Genomic DNA, 16,875 nt, shown 5'->3' on the forward strand with positions numbered 1-16,875 from the left:
GAATGTTAGGGCAGATGGCACTGAAGGAACAGCAAATGGGAAGGGAAATGGGGAGAAGAGGCCCTCCCTGTGCCCCCAGGCTTCTCAGAACTGGAGAGGATATATTTTCTCCTTGAAGCTACCAAGAACTACACTTCAATGCAGGAATGGGCCCATCAATAAAATTCTTTCTGGGCAAGGGCTAGAGCTAAGGACAAGTTTAGGAAACTCCTAAGAGGCATGATTGACAATGGGGTCCATAATAGGATAAAAAAGCAGTTAATAATGATATTAGAGATCTTAATAAGAAAAACTAACATTCATTGAGTATACCAGGTACACTCAATGCCTGTATTAGGCACTTTCACAGAGCACTGGAATGGGTTAAGCAAATAATTAAAGGCAGAAAGGGGCCACAGAATAAGGAAGGTAAGCTACTTGATTGAAGTTGGAGTTAGACAGCTGTGAAAGACTAATTGTATGGCTAGACACGTAGAACATTGCTGGGGTGACTGCTACCTCCAAAGCTAGGTCTACAAAAATCTCAAAGAAAGAAAGAAAGAAAGAGGAAGGAAGGAAAGGGGGAAGGAGGGGAAAAAAAAAAAAAGGAAAGAAGAATGGGGAAAGGAAGGAACAGAAAACTCACCTTGACCAGAACTGGTTTGATGAGTGTGTCACTCTGGCCCTTTGCTGGAACAAACCCCTTTTGTCCCCCACAGAGTTCATTGCTGTCCAGAATCTTAGTAGTGATGGTAAAGTTCACATGACCTGGAAGAAAGAAGGGGAAAGGAAGGCATTAGCCCTATTGCCAGAGGTACCAATGAGGCTTCTTCCCATTTAGACCAGTGCTTTTTTTTTTTTTTTTAAGATTTTATTTATTTATTTGTCAGAGACAGAGGGAGAGAGAGTGAGCGAGCACAGGCAGACAGAGAGGCAGGTAGAGGCAGAGGGAGAAGCAGGCTCCCTGCCGAGCAAGGAGCCCGATGTGGGACTCGATCCCAGGATGCTGGGATCATGACCTGAGCCAAAGGCAGCTGCCTAACCAACTGAGCCACCCAGGCGTCCCTAGACCAGTGCTTCTTAAACTTAACAACATGCAAAGACCTACAGATCTTGTTAGAATACAAATTGATTCAGTTCATCTGGGGTGGAGCCTATATTCACATTTCTAAGAAGTTTTTAGATGATGTCAATAATGCTGGTCCAGTGTGGCAGGCAGCCTGTAAGGACCCCCAGTGATCCCTGCTTCCCAATATCTACATTGTCGTGTAAGCTCCTCTCAGAGTGGGGGCTGGACTAAGCAACTCACTTTTAATCAGGAGGCTGGGGCAGAAGCAATGAGATGCCACTCTGGGACTAGGTTATAAAAAAGGGTATAGCTTCTGCGTCAGGCACACTCTTTATCTTGGGCCACTTGCTCTGCAGGAAGCCAGCTGTCCTGTCCTGAGGCAGCCCAGTGGAAAGACTCATGTGGTAAGATACTGAGGGAGGCCACTAGCCCCTAGCTGAGGCCCGAACTACAGCCTGTGAGGGACAGAGGCTTTGAGAGGAACGTGGAAGTGGATCCTCTCCCATTTGAGTCTCCAGGTAAAAACACAGCCTTGCTGACAGCGTGACTTGTATTTCCTGACAGACCTTGAACCAGAGGCACCCTCCTATGCTCTGCACCTGGATTACTGGCCCATGGAAACTGTGTGATCAGAAATGTTTTTCTTTTAAGCCTGTAAGTTGTTGGGAGTTTTTTTTGTGTTTTTGTTTTGTTTTATTTTTTTAGGATTTTATTTATTTCTTAGAGAGAGAGCATGAGTGGGGCCCCATCCCAGAAGCCCAAGATCTGACCTAAGCCAAAAGCAGACACTTAACTGACCAAGCTACCCAGGAGCCCCAAGCCTCTAAAGTTTTAGGGTGATTTGTTAAGCAGCAGTAGATAACTATACATCTGAAGACCATATTTTCAGTTGCCAGGGTTTTATCCTAAGAGCAAATGACATCTAAGTGTTATTGTGATGATTAAATGAGTCACCACATGTCAAGCAGTTAGAATAGCAGCTGGCCGGGGCGCCTGGGTGGCTCAGTGGGTTAAGCCGCTGCCTTCGGCTCCGGTCATGATCCCAGGTCCTGGGTTCGAGCCCCACATCGGGCTTTCTGCTCAGCAGGGAGCCTGCTTCCTCCTCTCTCTCTGCCTGCCTCTCTGCTTACTTGTGATTTCTCTCTGTCAAATAAATAAATAAAATCTTTTTTTTTTTTTTTTAAGATTTATTTATTTATTTGACAGACAGAGATCACAAGCAGGCAGAGAGGCAGGCAGAGAGAGAGAGGAAGGGAAGCAGGCTCCCTGCTGAGCAGGGAGCCCGACGTGGGGCTCGATCCCAAGACCCTGGGATCATGACCCGAGCCGAAGGCAGCGGCCTTAACCCACTGAGCCACCCAGGCGCCCCAATAAATAAAATCTTTAAAAAAAAAAAAAAAGAATAGCAGCTGGCCCATAGTTAACTATTTGATAAGTAACATTACTATATATCCCTTGTCCTGGCATAAATATTAAAAGCTCCCCTTTTCACATTCAAAATTGTCTAGTTTGGATAATTTTTTGGTCATCCATCAAAAAGCATTTTCTTATTTTTTTGTGGCATAGACATAGGAGGGAAAAAAATACAGGCAAATAAAATGCAAAAGAACAAGAGAATAAAGCAGATGCAGGAGAGGAAAGGATAGAGTTCTCAATCACTGAGCTTTTGCTCTGTGTTTTCCTTGCTCCTCTACTACTTCCTTCTCTTACCTAACTTGGTAGCAGTGATATTCCAGTGATAGCTTTTCGCTTCATCAGCACAGAGACAGCTGGAGCCCTGAGAATCTGTCCATGATTCCACCTGGTACTTATCTGATGTACCCAGGTTAGTCTGAACCTGCAGATGTTTAAGAAATAAAGGGTCTGAATACAGGAAACAACACACAGAGGCTTAGAAAAATATGGGGGTGGAGGCACACCCCATCTCTCTCCCAGGAACATCTGCTTCCTGTACCTCCAACTCTTACCCTGATGCAGTCCTTCAGATAATTGAAGATGGTGGCAGTAAGGCGAAAGGATTCCCCACGAACTACTGAGTAAGGGAGAGTCAGCTCAACAAAGACCGGCTTGAAAGCAGTCAGTCCAACAGTAGGTGAAAGACCAAAGCCTCTGGACTGGGAGGTACAGAAAGTCATGGCCTTCCACTCAGTGATGGTATCAGGAACCGTGACATGGATAGCCTCCTTCCCAGAGTCACTGTGAGAACACGAGAGTCCAGTGAGGCACACAGCAGGAGAATATTGTGAATTAAGCTATAAATTTACCTACAGAAGCCATTGTGTTGTTGTTGTTGTTGTTGTGAGGGACGGGGCAAAAAGGCACCTGAACTGAGGAACATGCAAATCTCAGAGTGTGAACGTTCAGGTGAGTGATGATGTATGAATATGGGAGAAGGAGGTGGTGCCTGAGGGTGTGAATGGGTGAGTGAGAGTAGGGGGTCATGTGTGCAAATACAGCTGAAGAAGTCAGTGCCCTCTGAACCTGTGAGGTTATATCTCACTGGAGTTTTGACTGTCCTTTCTCTGATGGTTAGTGATGTTAAGCATCTTTTCATGTGCCATTCTTCTGGCTTGTCAAAATGAGCAGGTAAGCAGTGGGCAGGAACTGATGTCAACATGTGCCTTTCATTCTGGTGGACGTGGACTCCGAATGCACTGTTTGCACTGAGTAAATGTGGAGACATGTGAGCTCGTTTGAGGGATTGCCTGTGATTGCCTAAGAATTCAGGAAAAAAAGAAAGTTCCCATGTCCCCATGAAACTCTCTTGATTTGAGACTTAGATTCATTAAGAATTATCTGAGTCTGAGTTTACTGTTGACTCCCCCACTGTACAGTCTTACTGTACCTTTGAGGCATCACTTACCCAATAGGAAACAGATCCCAGAGCCAAGTCTCCGGGAAGTACTGGCGGACCTGAGAGTCCTGTGACTGAAGTGATGAAGGTGATGATGACCCAAAACTCACTTCACCAATACCATAATTCACTAAGGAGAGCAAGAATAAGGGAATTGGCGGGAGGGGGGTGCTGGTGGCGGACAGAAGACTTCTGTTGTAAGACAAATTGAAGCAGAGGGACTACTAATGAGAAATTCAGTGGGAAACAGAGAACATCCAGTCACAAACAAGGAGAAAGGACCACTGAGGAACTGACTAGTCATAAGGCCATCGGGGGGGAAGTGACAGATGAGGAGGTTGGGCCAGGGGATGAGCAGGTAAGGGCTTCAGGTTTCAAAAGTTCTCCCCAGGGAGAGAGAGCCAGCTGCCTCATCTATGACGCACAACCCACTGCCATTCTGAGGCAAGAGGTTCAGTGCAGGAACATGAAGCAAAGAGTTAAGTGTTCAGAGTCCATGATTTAAACATCTCAAGAGAATCCACAAGCCACACAGGTAGCTTACCTTCAGACACTGCAGTGCTGTATTTTAAAGACTGATGACTGCAGTCTACTGGCTTCTTAATTTTGGCATTGGACAGTATTTTCAGGCCCATGCCCTGAGAGGCACCAAGGAAACCAGAGAGTGAAGTGTCACGGTGGTCCCCTCCCTTATTACCAGGGTGACTGCCTAGGAATACCACCCTCAAAGGACTGAACCAAGACATTCTTTTCCTATTAATTTTGAGACTAGTGGTTACTATCCAATACCCCAATACTCAGCCACCAAGGTTCTGTTCGCTTTTATCCGCTAATGTGAATATCAATGTCAATTTTTAAAAATATATACATATATATTTTTAAATATACACTTTAAATATACGTTTTAAATATATACTTTAAATGTACACTTTGCAAAATGATCACCACAGTAAGTCTAGTCAACAACCATTACCATATGTAGTTACAAAAAATTTTTTTCTTGGGATGAGAACTTATAAGATCTACTCTTTAGCAACTTACAAATATGCTATACAAGGTCAAGCACACTGTCACCATACTGTACATTTCATCCCCAGGACTTATTTGTCTTATAACTGGATGTCTGTACTTTTTGATAACCTTCACTCATTTTGCCCACCCCCAACCCCTGCCTTGGGCAATCACCACATTGTTCTATGTATCTATGAGCTTGGTTTTGCTGTTGTTGTTTTTTAGATTCCAGGTGTAAGTGAGGTCATATAGTATTTGTCTTTCCCTGACTGACTTATTTCACTGAGCGTAACGCCCTCAGGATCCATCCATGTTGTCACAAATGGCAAGATTTCATTCTCCTTTTTTACGGCTGAATAGTATTCCACTTTTGTCATTGCCAAATATGTTTAATGCTTCTTCCAAATATTAGTCACTGGGTCATTATTATTTGCTTTAGACTGAACTTCCCAAGGGCAGGAACCATATTGGCTCAGTCAATCCAACAAAAATACATTGAGTATTATGAAGGATCAGTCATAGAGAGAATACAAAGATGAGCAAGACATGGTTCCTGACTTCAGAGACTTCCTGGTCAATCTTGGGCCACAGCATCCCCAACTTCTACTCATAAAGTACTCAATTTCTACTCATGAAGTACTTTTTATAATAGTAGTAAGAAACCTCTGGTCTATCTTTCCTCATTTTTCCTTCTTGGCTGATCCCATGGAAATTAGTTCGTTTGGGGACAGAAAGAGGCTGCACACAGCCTCTCAGTGGCTCTCTTCCAATGCAATCAGGCGACTGGGCCCCTTCTTCAAGCACAAGGACCATGGGAGGTTACCTCACATATCAGGAGTTTCTTCCAAGATTTTATCCTTTCAGTACCCACATGAATCTCTCTGTTTTTTTAGGTATGGACTTTCCTTCACCCCCCACCCAACTACCACTGTTTCTGTAACAAAATGGGTAAGAACATCTACCTGAAAAAAATGGAAAAGGTCCATTCCTTCAGAGACCCAAGGCCTCCACATAACTGAGAGGGGCTGAGGAGCGTGCCAGGAGCCAGACATTGGACACTCATCATATTCAGCCACCTGATAGGGGTAGTGACCATACGAGAATGAGAACATCCTATAGACCTGAAATAGGAGGGGAAAAGGAAATAAGCTACTGACACGGTGAAATCAGTTGAGAAACTTCACTCAGATTCTGGTGCCACAGTTCACTGCTCTTGTATTATTTCTCTTCATTACTTTAGAATTGTTCCTATATTTATTCCAACATAATCCCTTCCTACTTTTTTTGTTTAGTAGGTGCCAAGCTGGGCTCCAGTGCGGGGTTTGAACTCATGACCCTGAGACTAAGACCTGACCTGAGATCAAGAGTCAGACGCTCAAACAACTGAGTCACCCAGGCACACTATCCCTTCCCTACTTTCTAAATTCTGATGTCTTCCTCACCTTTTTCAATAATTTGTCACCCTTACCTCCTATTACAAATTTCTTACCTCTATGTGCACATGAACCATGCCTTTTTCATACCACCATTTGACTGTCATTTCCACACCAGCTTTTCTACCACCTTATGGTGGTACAGTATTTCCCTCAGACTTTCCTTCCCACCCCCCTGAAGCCCATCTTTATTCTAATTCAGTCAAACCATCTTCTCTGTCAAGTCCCTCTTTCTTTTTTTTTTTTTTAAGATTTTATTTATTTATTTGACAGAGAGAGATCACAAGTAGACAGAGAGGCAGGCAGAGAGAGAGAGAGAGAGAGAGGGAAGCAGGCTCCCCGCTGAGCAGAGAGCCCGACGCAGGACTCGATCCCAGGACCCTGAGATCATGACCTGAGCCGAAGGCAGCGGCCCAACCCACTGAGCCACCCAGGCGCCCAAGTCCCTCTTTCCACCCCATTGGCAGACTACTCACAGAATTGTTGCTCAGCTCTGTCTCCGGCCTAAGCAGTAAGACACTCTCATCCACAGCCCGGACTGCACACAGGGACCCAGGAGCTGCCTGTAGCTGTAGTTCCAAATCTGCTCCTGGAAGCTGCTGGGAAGGTGAGAAGCCAAGGGAAACCTGTGGAAGGAAAAAGGGCAACTTGGGGATCAGGTCAGCCTGGAGAGAAGGGGAAGCAGTGTAATTTGGATCATCAGCCAATATCTCCCAACTTTGGTATTCAAGCCTAATCCTTCACTTTTATACTGATGTGTTTTTTTTTCTTTTGTAAAGTCTAGCCCTTTCAGAACTTGTGACTTGTGGTACAATTGGAAAAAGTGAGCAGCATAGCACAGAAAAACATAGAAAGTTTAAGAGATCCCCCCAAAAAAAGTTGAAAAAAAAGTTTAAGAAACAAAAACTAGAAAGAAAGAATTTCTATATAGAATATATAATTTCCTAGCACACCTTCTTAAAAAGAAGTGGGAGATAGATTTCAACAAAATATACTGAAGACATAAATACAACAATGATATCCACTTCAATATAATCTTATTTCCCTGCCCCTGCCTGATCTCCAACCCAGCACATACACGATCTCTCTCTATGCCCAGGCCTTTTCTTCACCTTTCTCAACTGCCATTTTACCTGATTGTCAAAACACATCTCTACTGAGAACTGAATTTGGTCAGCTATAATGCCTCCACTGGGAAAAATGGCATAGATCACCAGGGAAGGATCAGGGGCTAGTCTGGAAGTGAAGATCAGTGAGAGGGAAAAAGAGCCTTTTGTTCCTGAAAAAGAAGAGGGAGGGGCGCCTGGGTGGCTCAGTGGGTTAAGCCGCTGCCTTCGGCTCAGGTCATGATCCCAGGTCCTGGGTTCGAGCCCCGCATCGGGCTTTCTGCTCAGCAGGGAGCCTGCTTCCTCCTCTCTCTCTGCCTGCCTCTCTGCTTACTTGTGATTTCTCTCTGTCAAATAAATAAATAAATAAATCTTTAAAAAAAAAAAAAAAAAGAAGAAGAGGGAACACACAGGGATGAGAACACACACTCGTCTACTGACAACCTCCGACCACATGTCTGCTCTTCTCCTTGGGCCTGCTGCTGGCCTCATGGTGCAAGTTACATCCCATTTTCCTGTTCTCCTATGGTTATCGTTAGTGTTCTACTCTCATTTGCTTCTTCTTTTGCTTCTAGTATAACAGCATTTCCTGGAAGCTTAAAGTATCCTTTGGTTTTCAACAGAAGCATGAACACTCACCTTCCTTCTCAAAGTTCAGGTGTCTCTGCCCCTCCATCTCCAAATGCCCTTTCCCTATTAACTAAAAAAGACCAAAAACAAAAACAAAAAAAATCAACAGCAGGGAAGTTATGAGAGTTTAGCCTTGACCCTAGTCTAGAGCATCCCTGCACCTCTCCATAAAGAGAGGCTCCTTTCATATCTCCAGAGCCTGGGTCAATACTTCATGCAGCGTCCATCAGTTGGTCAAATGGCAGATAGTGCCAAGAGCCCTGCTGATTCCTCCTCCAGGAGGTTCTGCCTGAGAACCACAGGGGTGCATGGAAGGAGACAAAGATCATGAGTACCTCACTGCCAAACAGAAGAGAAACCATTCTTCACAATGGATAGCTATCACCAATTCTTGAAAATCTCCAGGTTTTATTCTCTTATGATCCTTATAGCACAAAGTTACCTAAAATTCATCTTCATCTTCATGACCTTTTTTTTTTTTTATACTTAATCCAAAATTCAATGCAAATGAGTGTGCTTTAAACTGACTTGAGCCCTTCTGACATTTGACTCTTTGGAGGAGAAATCCCCTTTGTAACTGAGTCTCCCTTCCTGTTCATTCCCTTGAAACCAAATTCAGTGAAATTTTCTAAGCAGGGCTGTCATCTCAGACTGCTGTCAAGGGCCCTGTGGCCAGCTCCTGGGACTCCTGGCTGACACTCAGCCCTTCTACACTGATCAGCTGGCTACTTCTCTGGGGTTTCACCACACCCCTGTCCTAAAGGCAGGCGAGTGCCATCACTCTGACTTCACTCTGTTGCACCAGGATGATTGTTTCGGCTTGACAAAGACACTGAAATGAATCAATGCGGAGAAAATCCCTCAGAAACTTTGAGAGGATGGTAAGAAAATGGAGACTCTAGGGCATCAAACCCAGGATTTATACAAATCTAATTTCTCACTGTCACCAAGGTGACCATTAAAGCTGCTTATATTTATACATTTCTTTCAAGCTACAAGTTACAGTTTTACACAACAAAGCTGCTATCCGTGTTTAATTTTAATTTTTATCATCTATTTTGAAATTTTAACCAATGAAACACAGTATGAAATTTATTCTGAGTCCCATCCCCTCCTTATCCTCTTCCCCACTCACCCACCCAGCTCCCATTCAGGCCCGACCAGCAATGTTTTATCCTTAATTCCTCATTTTATCCTCCCACACAATTTTCCTGTTTAAAATCGTTTTTTTTTTTCCTCATTTCCTCCCCCAATCCTTTATGCCTACACTGCAATACAATAGCCACTAGCCACAAGGGACTGCTGGAGCCTTTGAAATGTGGCTACTATAAAATACATAATCAGCTGAAATAAAAAATGTGAAATATCTATTAATAATTTTGATGTGGATTTCATGTTGACATCATCATATGTTGGATATACTGGGTTAAATAGATTTTTTTTTTAGTTTATTTACTTATTAAGTGATCTCAACACCCAATGTGAGGCTCAAACTCACGACCTAGAGACCAAGAGCTGCATATTCCCCTCAACTGAGCCAGCCAGGTGTCCCCCCGCAAAAAAAATATATATATATATATATTTTTTTTTTAAGTTTTATTTATTTATTTGACAGAGAGAGATCACAAGTAGGCAGAGAGGCAGGCAGAGAGAGAGGGGGAAGCAGGCTCCCTGATGAGCAAAGGGCCCGATTCCAGAACCCTGAAATCATGACCTGAGCTGAAGGCAGAGGCTTAACCCACTGAGCCACCCAGGTGCCCCAAAAATATATTTTTAAAATTAGGTTTACCTAGGGGCACATGGCTGGCTCTGACAGTTAAGCAGGGGATTCTTTTTTTTTTTTTAAGATTTTATTTATTTATTTGACAGAGAGAGCACAAGCAGGAGGGAGAGGCAGAGGGAGAAGCAGGCTTTCCACTGAGCAGCGAGCCCGATGCAAGACTTGATCCCAGGGCCCTGGGATCATGACCCGAGCTGAAGGCAAATGCTTAACTGACTGAGCCACCCAGGGGTCCCAAAGTGGGAGATTCTTGATTTCAACTCGGGTCAAAATCTTGGACTCCTGGGATGGAGTCCCAGGTCAGAGTCCACACTCAGAATGGAATCTGCTTGGGATTTTTCCTCTCCTTCTCCCTTTGCCCCTCCCCTGACTGGTGCATGAACTTTCTCTCTCCCTCTTTCTCTCATAAATAAGTAACATCTTTTTAAATAAATAAAATGAAATAAAATTGGTTTTACCTATTCTTTTAATTTTTTAAATATGGCTTCTAAACATTTTGAAATTACCTCTGGGACTTGCATTAGGTCTCTAGACAGTCTACCCCCTCTCTCTGGCTCACTCTCATCACTTCCTTTCCTTTCCCAGAGCACTTTCACCAGCCCTCATTGCCCTGTCTCACATAGTAGGAGAAGATGACTTCCTGATCAGGGTTTGCATCCGCAGGATCGATGTAGTAATCCACCAGCACTTCCTGGGGCTGGCCACACACCAAGACTCCACGTAGCCAGTGGATGCAACTCCGAGTTGGGTTGTAGAAGGGCTGCACATGCAGATAGCCATTTCTGTAGTAATGAGGCTTCTGTCCCGGATTATACACCGAATTTTCCATTTGGAATCTTCCCTAAGAAATGAGAGAAAGAAAAAGGCTCTTCACACATTCTCTGACCCAAGCAAGCCCATGGACTTGTTATGGTTTTCACAGATCTCTCAAATCTTCACTGCCTAAGAGCGGCATGTAGATATTTTACTAGAAGTCCAGCCAAGGATGTTTGAGAAATCCACAACAGCAGCACTTCAGTAGGCAGAGGAGTGAAATAAGGGCTGAATTACAGCTGTCAAGTAATGGGCAATTGTGGATGATAAACTTTCGGGGACTGAGGCAGGGAATATAGATAAGCATGACTAAGATTATATAGAAATTAAAGAATATATCCTAGGGATAAGAAAACAAGGCATAAAGGATAATGAGATTAAAAATAATTATTTCTAAGTAGGGTGATTGAGTGATGCCTGTGTAAGAACTAAATTAGCCACAACACAAATTGTATGTGTTTTCTTAAGTAGTATAGCTCAATGATTGCATTAATGGCACAATCCGTCCCTCCCCATGTTCATGTCCTTTACCATGTAATCATTGCCCTTCTAGTCTAACTTCAGGCCTACCCTGTGACTTGCTGGGAATGGGATGTGAGCATATGCCAGTTTGGAAAAACCCTTTTGGGTCCACTTTTGCTCTTGTATCTCATCGTTGCCATCAGAATATCCCTGGGATAGCTTGCTGGAGCATGAGACACTGGCCTTCATCCCCAAACATGTAAGAAAGTCCACCAAGATCAGCAGAGCTGCATATCTGACTACCCCAGATGCATGAGCAATAAAGCCTTGTTGTTATAACACTAAAGTTTTGTAGTTGTTTGTTGAGCAGCATTATTTCACAGTTGATTACTGATATGAATAGTTTTCCTTATAAGTTATCCAAAATGTAGAATTTTCTTCTTTGCCATTTTTATGAGTAATGGCCCAGGGCAGGTGAGAAGAGGGAGATAGGAGGAAGAAAATGACTCTGAACTATTTTTTCCTCCCTACTCTGATTTTATTTAAATTTTTAAAAAAGATTTATCTATTTATTTATGTGACAGAGATCACAAGTAGGCAGAGAGGCAGTCAGAGAGAGAGGAAGGGAAGCAGGCTCCCCGCCAAGCAGAGAGCCCAACTCGGGGCTTGACCCCAGGACCCCAAGACCATTACCTGAACCGAAGGCAGAGGCTTTAACCCACTGAGCCACCCAGGTGCCCTGCTACTCTGATTTTAAATACAGGATCAAAATAGAGATGGGGATAAGTTGTAAGATGAATTAGTAGAAATAACAATTTTTAGGGTGCCTGGGTGGCTCAGTGGGTTAAGCCTCTGCCTTCGGCTCAGGTCATGATCTCAGGGTCCTGGGATCGAGTCCCGCATCGGGCTCTCGGCTCGGAAGGGAGCCTGCTTCCTTTTCTCTCTCTCTCTCTCTCTGCCTACTTGTGATCTCTCCCGCCATCAAATAAATAAACAAAATCTTAAAAAAAAAAAATTTTATCTGAAGGGCCATTTATTAGATTGAAAAACCAAAAAACAAAACAAAACAAAACAAAAAAAAAAAAAAAAACAAACAAACAAACCCTTGGGGCACCTGGGTAGCTCAGTTGGTTGGGCATGCTACTCTTGGTTTTGGCTCAGGTCATGATCTCAGGGTCCTAGGATTAAGCTCCATGTCACGCTCCATGCTCTGAGTCTGCTTGGGGTTCTCTCTCCCCCTCCCTCTGCCCATTCCCCCTTCCAAATAAATCTTTAAAAAAACCCAAAAATTTTTGTCAAGTGGGAAGCAGGACTAGTAAATGATGGAGATGGAATTACAGAAGAAGGAGGAGGGGAGAGAAACAAGAAAAGTTTGATGTTTTCCCTCAGGGAAGTCTTACCTCCAGAGAAATATTTCCCCCACTCCAATTAACTGTATCCAGCCTGAAGGGAGCAAGGCCATCATTGTCTGTAGTTAGGGTCTGGTTGATGGTTCCATTTGTGCCATAAATCACCAGATATACTGAATGATTCTTGAGAAGGGAGCCATCATGGCCCCTAACTCTTATCTGGGGGATGAAGTTTATTGGGATGTTAGAATTAGGTTTGAAGTAAGTTCAAGTATGTGGTAAAGTGAGGTGATAAAAGAAACTCTAAGAACACATTTCAGGAGGGAGTCCAGAAAACAGGTAAATGTGATTCAAGCGTTGGAAACTAACATCTATAAGGAAATGAGAAACACACAGGAGGAGCTCAGCCTGGAGCAGAAGTAGACTTGCCATGTAGCTAATGAAGCTTTAAGACCCTTCATTTACACAAGCCCCTTCCAAGGCTCTCTGTACATTATATTGCTTTAATTTTTTTAAAACAGAGTCCCCTTCCACTCCCAAATTGTATAATCCTTAGGCTCTAAGAAGATCTGGATTGTTCTTGGTCTAGAGAAAAGATGACTAAGGATGGGCCTAAATGGATCTAAAAATATACAAGGTTATTGTGTGGAAAAGTTATTTGGAACTTAAAAAAAAAGATAGATTGTTAAGTATCAGAAAGAAGACAGGAGGGAAGCCTGACTGGCTCAGTTGGGAGAGCATGTACCTCTTGATCTGGAGGTAAAGCGTTCAAGCCCCATGTTGGGTATAGAGATTATGTAAATAAATAAATGGGGTTTTTTGGTTTTGGTTTTTTGTTTTGCTTTGTTTTATTTTTTTAAGAAAGAAAGAAGACACCAACAAAGGAAATTTTTTAAATCTCTGAAGAAACTACTTAAAGAGCTATCAATGGCTCTCTGTTAAGGAGAGTTAAACATTAATCTTGCTTAGGGGAGGAGCCACACTAGATGATTTCTCTAGACACCTTGCAGGTCTAAAATTCAAAGATTTGTACATTAGGAGCCCCTGGCATTGGCAAAGGCAATAAAGTCACATTAATATTCAAAGTGCAAAAAAAAAAAAAATTCAAAGTGCATCTCATGTGAGATTAAGGGTAGCACAGCATAAGGAATTAAGAGTATATACTCTGGATCCAGGTTGCCTGAATTTGATCCTAGTTACCACTTACCAGCTGTATAACTTTTGGAAAATCCCTTAACCTTGCTGTGCCTCAGTCCCCTCATCTGTAAAATGGGGCCAATAATAGTTTCTACCTCACTGGGTAGTTGTAAAGATTAAATAAGTAAATACCTGTAAAGTACTTAGAACAATGCTAAATTAGCTATTATTATGTCTACAGGAAGAAGGCAATGGTGGATGGTTAAGCATTTTTTGTGTAGAGACAAGTTTCAACATACCTTCCCACTGAAGGGGAAATTGGGGTAATAAAAGTCTTTGGTGTCTTCAAAGGTTATTGATCCCACTTGTGAAGAAATGTAGATATCCTGAGTAGTATTGGCTTCTACTCCTGCAGAGGGAAACCAGATATATGACAATTGAAATACCTGATATCCTCATCTTCATGTTTAACATAAAATCCCTGAAAGGACAGTGCTACTAGAAGTATGAAGCTGAACATATTTCTGGCCAAAGATCCAAACAAACTCTTCCTCCCCAACCTTTCGGGAAAACAGGTAACAGAAGACAGACTGGAATCTGGCACTTCCCTTTGACTATGACCTAGGAACAGAGTCATTCACAAACACTAGCGAGGGTAGGTCTTGAGTCCTCTGAATAAGTCTATCCCTGGAACAGGCCTTCTCCTTTTTCTTTTCTTAATGAACCAAGACTATCCCACTTACCTGTTCCTTCCTCCACCACAGTAGCCACAATATTGATGGTGTGGCTGTACATGTAACCGGTGAGGTTGAAAGTGGACATGTCCACAGAAGCAGAGAAGCATCCTGTTTTGTCTGTCTAGTGAGGCAATCAAGGGGCCAAAAAGAGAGGATGAATAACCTTTTACTCCCATTTCATAACGCACTATCGAAGAAATTCTTATCTCCATGCTTTGGTTTCTCCGTCTTCAAGACAGAAAAACTCCCCTATATATACTCTATATATACCCTGTATATACTCTAACATAGAGTATATACACCAGCAACACACAATCATGAACAACTCTAAAGTTCCAAGATGTGGGAGGGGTTGGGGGGGAGAACCAACTGCAGGAAAACTGTACCTCCCAGGATTTAGGTTAATTTCTTGACTCTAAGGCAGATTCTAAAAAAGACTTCATCTGTTTAGAGTAAAGAAGACTGCTTTGTTCTTTGGAACTAGGGCAATAATTGTATGAAATGATTTCTACTTTGGGCTTTTTACTGCTTTTTATTTTTTAACCACTTTTCAATATTTTTTTTCTTTTTTCAGTTTTTATTTAAGTTTCAGTTAGTTAACATATAGTGTAATATTAGTTTCATTAGTAGAATTTTGTGATTTATCACTTACATATGACACCCAGTGCTCATTACATCATGTGCCCTCCTTAATGTCCATCACCCAGTTACCCCACTGCCCCACCTGCCTCCTCTCCAGCAACCTTCAGTTGTTCTCTATAATTAAGAGCCTCTCTCTTTTTCTCATGTCATCTGTTTCGATTTTTAAATTCCTTTATCACTTTTTAATATTGATGTTTAGCTATTCATTAGGACATAGGACTAAGGTTCCTTTTCTACATCCCATTTACTCACCTGTCCAGAAAGATTCCTGCACTTGTCAGGTAGCTGTTCCCATCCTGCCTCTGGAAAATGGTAAGTATATGCCTTTTGACACACAGATACCTGTGCTGTCCCCAGTATGGGCTTTCCGTAGGTGTACCTAACCCAGAAAAGCATGAGAAGTCAGAGTTGGGAGAGTGCACTTGAGATCCAACCCTCCTCTTGTCCCTTCTTTTCCCTACTCCAACTTCTAAAGTACTAACAGTCCTTCCCTAGTCTGTTCACTTCTCTGCTTCACTCATAGTCTTACGATATTGCACTATACAATAAGTACCATCTGAAGGACAGAGATGGTGTTTTCTCTCTCCTTATTCCTATTTCTCCATGGGACTCAATATTGTTTTCTGCATAAGGTAGACACTGAATCAATAATGCTGACTCAGCAATGGAAGTAAGAGCAGAGACACAATTAGAAAATGTGTTCTTAGGGGTTCCTGGGTGGCTCAGGTGGTTAAGCATCTGCCTTCAGCTCAGGTCATGATCCCATCACCCTGGGAACAAGCCCCACATTGGGCTCCCTGCTCTGCAGGGAGCCTGCTTCTCCCTCTCCCTCTCCTGCCACTCCCCCTGCTTATGCACATGGTGTGCTCTCTTTCTGTCAAATAAATAATAAAATCTTAAAAAGAAAGAAGGAAGAAAAAGAAAGAAATGGTTAAGTCATGACTTTGGGACCACATAAAATATCTTACATTTTAACCACTGCCTCCATGCCTCCACAACAACTCTTCCCATAACACTCCCTTTGTCAGCTTCTCAATACAGTTTTACTCTTCACCAGATCCTGAGCTTTACTCTTACCTACAACAGATTTTCACTAAGAAGGACTCCTCCATTGTTGATAATTGCCTGGGCTCCACCACATCCACCTTAAACTTAGGCAACACTGGAGAGAGTGGAAATAGATGTGGGAAAGGAAAAGAAAGAGGATTTGACCATACAGGTAGTAGACAGAGGGGTATAAAAATAGTCATACTTAAATTAATTAAATTAAGGGGGGAGTATTAAAGCAAAATGCTCCCAAAGTTATTAGCTGGTTTAGCCTGGATTCAAAAATAAATTTAGGGGCGCCTAGGTGGCTCAGTGGGTTACAGCCTCTGCCTTTGGCTCGGGTCATGATCTCAGGGTCCTGGGATCGAGCCCCGCGTCGGGCTCTCTGCTCAGTGGGGAGCCTGCTTCCCTTCCTCTCTCTCCCAACCTGCCTCTCTGCCCACTTGTGATCCCTGTCTGTCAAATAAATAAATAAAATCTTTAAAAAAATTTTTTTTTAAAATCCCTCCCCATAGTAGATTTTACTTTACCTTTGCTGATTTGGGGACAAGATTGTGTCCAACCCTTTGACCTGCTAATTCTCCCACCTACCATGTTCTTCCACGCTGAAGGTGCCAAAGGCCGTGCCCCCAGCCATTGCTACTGTATAGGTTCCCAGCGTTGCCTCTGGTGCCAGCAGGAAGGAGAGGTCTACAATGCCTTGCTCAGGCGCCACTTCCAGCCACTGTGCGATCCTGTTGCTATTTGGATCCTGTGTTTGTTAGAAAGAAACTCATGACGTTGCCTGTTTCTCACTCAGCCCTGAAAAAAGCAGGTAAAGACACAA

The 16,875-nt window shown here is 43.0% G+C and overlaps 1 protein-coding gene across 1 annotated transcript in view; it reads right to left on the reverse strand.

Moving 5' to 3' along the window:
- A2ML1 (alpha-2-macroglobulin like 1) overlaps window positions 1–16,779 on the reverse strand; it is a 33,327-nt gene extending 16,548 nt beyond the window's left edge. Inside the window, exons 1-15 of the mRNA XM_047743299.1 lie at window positions 16,641–16,779; window positions 16,080–16,164; window positions 15,255–15,381; window positions 14,367–14,481; window positions 13,923–14,032; window positions 10,482–10,703; window positions 8,092–8,152; window positions 7,480–7,625; window positions 6,823–6,972; window positions 5,876–6,034; window positions 4,447–4,540; window positions 3,912–4,032; window positions 3,016–3,244; window positions 2,759–2,885; window positions 626–747 (exon numbers count right to left, since the gene is read on the reverse strand). Coding sequence (XP_047599255.1) covers window positions 626–747; window positions 2,759–2,885; window positions 3,016–3,244; window positions 3,912–4,032; window positions 4,447–4,540; window positions 5,876–6,034; window positions 6,823–6,972; window positions 7,480–7,625; window positions 8,092–8,152; window positions 10,482–10,703; window positions 13,923–14,032; window positions 14,367–14,481; window positions 15,255–15,381; window positions 16,080–16,164; window positions 16,641–16,686 — 1,914 coding nt within the window. The 5' untranslated portion in view covers window positions 16,687–16,779. The remainder of the gene's footprint in view (window positions 1–625; window positions 748–2,758; window positions 2,886–3,015; window positions 3,245–3,911; window positions 4,033–4,446; window positions 4,541–5,875; window positions 6,035–6,822; window positions 6,973–7,479; window positions 7,626–8,091; window positions 8,153–10,481; window positions 10,704–13,922; window positions 14,033–14,366; window positions 14,482–15,254; window positions 15,382–16,079; window positions 16,165–16,640) is intronic.
- Between the last annotated feature and the right edge of the window lie 96 nt (window positions 16,780–16,875).

Source organism: Lutra lutra, chromosome 8 (genome assembly GCF_902655055.1).
Source record: "Lutra lutra chromosome 8, mLutLut1.2, whole genome shotgun sequence".
Lineage (NCBI taxonomy): Eukaryota > Metazoa > Chordata > Mammalia > Carnivora > Mustelidae > Lutra > Lutra lutra.